Here is a 4,005-nt window from a genome sequence, read left to right on the forward strand (position 1 = left end):
ACTAAACGCAGGACCCTGGTCAGCTCCTACACTGGTGGGACCAGCCCCCACCCCTCAGGGTCCCCTCTGGCATTTAATTCACTCAGACGGTGAACTGGGAGACCCTATCATCTTAGGGGCTGCGAAGCGGGCACTGAGGGACTGATCAGCCCAAGGGAGGAGGCGGCAGCTGGGCGGGGGGGGGGGGGGGGGGGGGCCGCATGCCTGGGTGAGGGGCGCTGCCGGGCACTGCAGAGAGGCCAATGACCTGGATGTGGGTTGCTCCGACTGAAAATGTTGGCAAATAATTAGGATTTTTGGAAATCACTGTGCAATCTGAGTGACGGATTCAGCCTGTGGACTCCAGCAGGTGGCCTTGGCCTTGAGGAGCTAATTCATCTGTAGCAGCTGCACCAGAGGTGGGCAGGGCTAGTGCATCTTCCCTGTCTCCCTCCTCCTCCTCTTCAGCTGCTGATAAAGGGTCCCCACTCCTGCCCCGCCTCTTCTCTCCCTTCCCCCACTTCAAGAGGAGCCGCCCCCTCTGCCTCAGGCTAGTCTTTCTGCAATCATTTCTGCCCCCATGCGGGGAGCTCAGCTTCACCTTGACACGCACTGGTGAGCTAGTGGCCAAGCCTCCATCACAGACCCCCGGCCCCTCCGATTGGTGGGGGCCTACAGACGCTGGCCAGAAGCATGGGTCTGGAACCTTCGGGGCCCCACGAAGAGCCAGAAAGAACTCACTGGCACCGCTGGCCTCCCCAGCTGCTCGCGTCCAGGGACACACTCACCCCCTGACCCCACTAACTGGGGGCCACCCAAAGCCACGCCCGTTCAGTGTCCCTTGAGACACGGTCCCATCTCTTGGGGCGGCTGCCTCCAGGGGTGCCCGTTTCTCTCTCCTTCTTCCATCAGGATCGCTCGCGCCACCTGCAAAGGAGGGACTGGAAGGCAAGGATGAGACCCGCAGTGCGCGCCTGGCGCACCGCGGAGCACAGAGCACGCGCTTAAGCGGCAGACCGGCCTCTGCTGCAGGGAGGGCGGAGGGAGCGCGGAGGGGGACGTCACATCGCGGGCCGCAGCCTCGCGGTCTCTGGGAGCCGCTAGTGGCACTTGGGGGGCGGCCGCCCTCCTCTACGAGCCTTCTTCCCGCGGGCCGACTTGGAGCCGGTGGGTGGCTGCCCCCTGGCCTCGCCGGCCTTGGCGCGGGCACCGGCGCCCGCGCGCCCCTTCTTCTTCTTGTCGCCCGCCGCCTCATCCTTAGCTTTTTTCTCGGGAGTGATGGCCCGCCCGCCCCGGCCTCGGCCTCCCCGTCGGGTTTTGCGGGACCCGGAGGGGGCGCCCGCCTGACCCAGGACCTTGGAAGCCGTGCGGGCTCGCTTGGCCCGGGGCTTCCTGGACGCCCGGTCCTCGGGCCCCGATTCCTCGCTGTCCGTGTCCTCGGATGCGTCCTCGGAGCCTCCGTCCGAAGCCCCCTCCGACTGCTCCTCCGACTCCCTGTCCTTCCGCGCCGCCAGGAGCGCCAGGACCTCCCCCAGGCCGCCCTTGTGGTATTTGCACTTCCCACCTTCCCAGGCTTCTTCCTTCTCCTCCTTCATCACCCCCGCCATGTCCTGGGCGGCCAGGAGCGCCACTAGCTCCAGGAGGCCCACCTCGTCTTCCCCCTCCTCGCCCCAGCCTCCCAGAAGGCCCGGGGGAGCCTTCTTCCCCTTGGGGAGGGTCTCCGGCTCAGCCAAGGCAGAAATGCATTCCAGAAGGTTGCCGTCGTCCTTGGCCTTCCTGAGGACCATGGCGTCCACCTGGCGTCCCGCCTCCTCCACCATCACGCGTGTTCCGGAAGTGTCCTTGGACATGACAGCCAGGACCTCGGGAAGCGCATCTCTTTGGTCTTTCTTGTCGCTCCAGCCCAGCGACTCAATCACAGAAGCGATTTTCAACATCTCCTCCCGCGCGGAGGGGTCCGAGGGGTCTGTGTACGCCACGATGGCCACAAACTCGGGACTGTCCCCCTCTTGTTCTTGGCCCTCCCTTTCCTGCCAGTCGCTGGCAGAAGCGTCGCTGTCTAGGGGCTCCTCGTCGGAAGTGTCTCGCACAGCAAGTAAGGCCACCAAGTCGGGGACCCCGCTCAGGTCTTCGATGTTCAGGCTGATGGACTCAGCCCCTGGGGTTTCTTTGTCCATCTCCTCCTTCTTGGCTTTGTCCGTCACTGTCACCAGAGCCAAGAACTCGCGGGGACCGTCTCCGTCCTCGGCGTCACCCTGGAGGGCCCACTTCTTCACGAGCTCCTTGGCGGCGGTCTGCAGCGTGGTGTACAGCGTTCTCTGGTCCTCCACCCCGCTCAGGTCCCCCTCGTCTATCTCCTCGATCACGATGCCCAGGCTGTCGGAGGAGGAGTCCTCGGACCTGCGCCTGGCGGGCGGGAACGGCCGCCCTCCTCGGCCTCTCTTCTTGCCCTTCTGGGTCAGCCTGTTGCCTCTGGCTCTGCTTCTGCGACTCCGACGGCCCCTTCTAGCCCTGCCGGCTGCACCAGGAGGGGGCCCGGCCAGCTCGGACCCCTGGGCCTCAGTCTCCGAGGTGGGAGGGGTGGGCGTATCCTCAGGGGCCCGCTCGTCCAGCAGCAAGCGTTTCATCTGCCTCAGCACTCTTGTGTCCTCCGCACGGTCCTTACACAGAACTCTCCAGAAGCCGTCCCTGCCGGGGATCTCCCTGGGGATGGCGGAGTGATCGATGTCCTCCGCGAACTCCACCAGGGCGGCCTTGGCCTTCTCGTCCCGCATGGCCCTCGTGTTCCGAAGCCTGAACGAGCCCAGGGGCAGGAAGGCCGGCTGCAGGACGGCTTCGATGGCCGCCTGCTCCAGGCCCTCGGGGATGCCGGTGACCAGCAGGGCCCTGTGCACGTCCACGTCCAGCCCGCTGCACCAGTCCTGCAAAAGGCTCAAGGCCATGGTGCCGCTCGCTGGCGCTGATCACGCCGCGCAAATCCCACCCGGGAGCAGCCCTTGCAGGGCTTGGAGTTCAGGTTCAGGCGAATGTGGCTGAGCTGCGGGCTCGGGTTTGGGGCTCCTGCGGCCACTGGCCGGCTGACGCAGCTGCCTTTCTCAAGGTCCCCTCCCCAGAGCTGTCGGACAATTTGCAGGGGTCTTACGCGTCAGGCCCTGGGGATGCAGCCGGCCCCGCCGCTCCGCCCTTTGTCCCAGGCCTGAGTGACGCAGCGCCCGGGCGGGTGCAGGGGAGGGTGGCGCTGTGGCACCGGGAGCTGTGCAGAGAGGGCAGCCGCCAGGGGCCGGCTCCCGCCGCGTCTAGGCGCGCACCCTCCGCTCCGGTCTCAGCAGTTCCGCTGCGTCGCGGCTGCTCGGCCCTGCGCCTGCGCACAGCGGCTCGCCCCTCGGAGAGCCGGGCCGGTCTCCATGGCAACACGGCTGCCCGCCGCTGGGTTCTGGGGACCCCCTCTTAAAGGGTCCGGCTAAAGGAGGATGTGGCGTTGGCGGCACCAGCTGCAGCGATGAGCCCCCCACAGGACAAATCCACAGGGGGCGGGGGACGTAAGGACCTAAACCGAGGGGCTCTAGCCTCGCGCCGTGGGGCCGGGACTCACTCGTGGGTCCAGAGTTCACGGGTGGCACTCCACGGAAACAGGCTTCAGGAGGGGGGCACACCGGTCTCGCCTGTGAGGCGCAGGCGCCGTTCGCTGCACGTGCAGTTAACCCCGCTGTGTACACGGCGCGTGCAGGTGCACGGCCATCAGTGAGGTCAGACACGGGTTCTACCAGAAAGCGGTTCCCAGGCCCGGGCCCGCTGGCGGAGACACTGGGATACGCACTGTCTGCTTCTCCATCCCTCCCGCCCCTCGGAACCGGGTGCCGCAGTCCAGCTGTGGGGCTCCTGTCTCCACTGCACCCCCCGCGGAGACTCTGGGGAAGTTCCCGAGCTTCTCGAAAGCTCGGCGTTCTCCGTGAAAACGGCCAGAACCGCTGGCCCTGCCTCACGGGGCGCTTCGGGGGCTGGAGGGGATGATGCGGGAAAGCACTT

The 4,005-nt window shown here is 66.6% G+C and overlaps 1 protein-coding gene across 1 annotated transcript; it reads right to left on the reverse strand.

Moving 5' to 3' along the window:
- Positions 1 to 464: 464 nt before the first annotated feature.
- On the reverse strand, positions 465 to 3,261 carry PNMA8B (PNMA family member 8B). Its single transcript, XM_024569501.4, has one exon. It carries the CDS (start codon positions 2,919 to 2,921, stop codon positions 1,080 to 1,082), a length of 1,842 nt encoding a protein of 613 aa, XP_024425269.2. The 5' UTR covers positions 2,922 to 3,261; the 3' UTR covers positions 465 to 1,079.
- Positions 3,262 to 4,005: the final 744 nt, after the last annotated feature.

Source organism: Desmodus rotundus, chromosome 12, assembly GCF_022682495.2.
Source record: "Desmodus rotundus isolate HL8 chromosome 12, HLdesRot8A.1, whole genome shotgun sequence".
NCBI classification, from domain to species: Eukaryota; Metazoa; Chordata; class Mammalia; order Chiroptera; family Phyllostomidae; genus Desmodus; species Desmodus rotundus.

What these genes read in the sequence shown, in the direction of transcription:
- PNMA8B (XM_024569501.4), bottom strand. Translation starts at nt 2,921, where the DNA reads ATGGCCTTGAGCCTTTTGCAGGACTGGTGCAGCGGGCTGGACGTGGAC.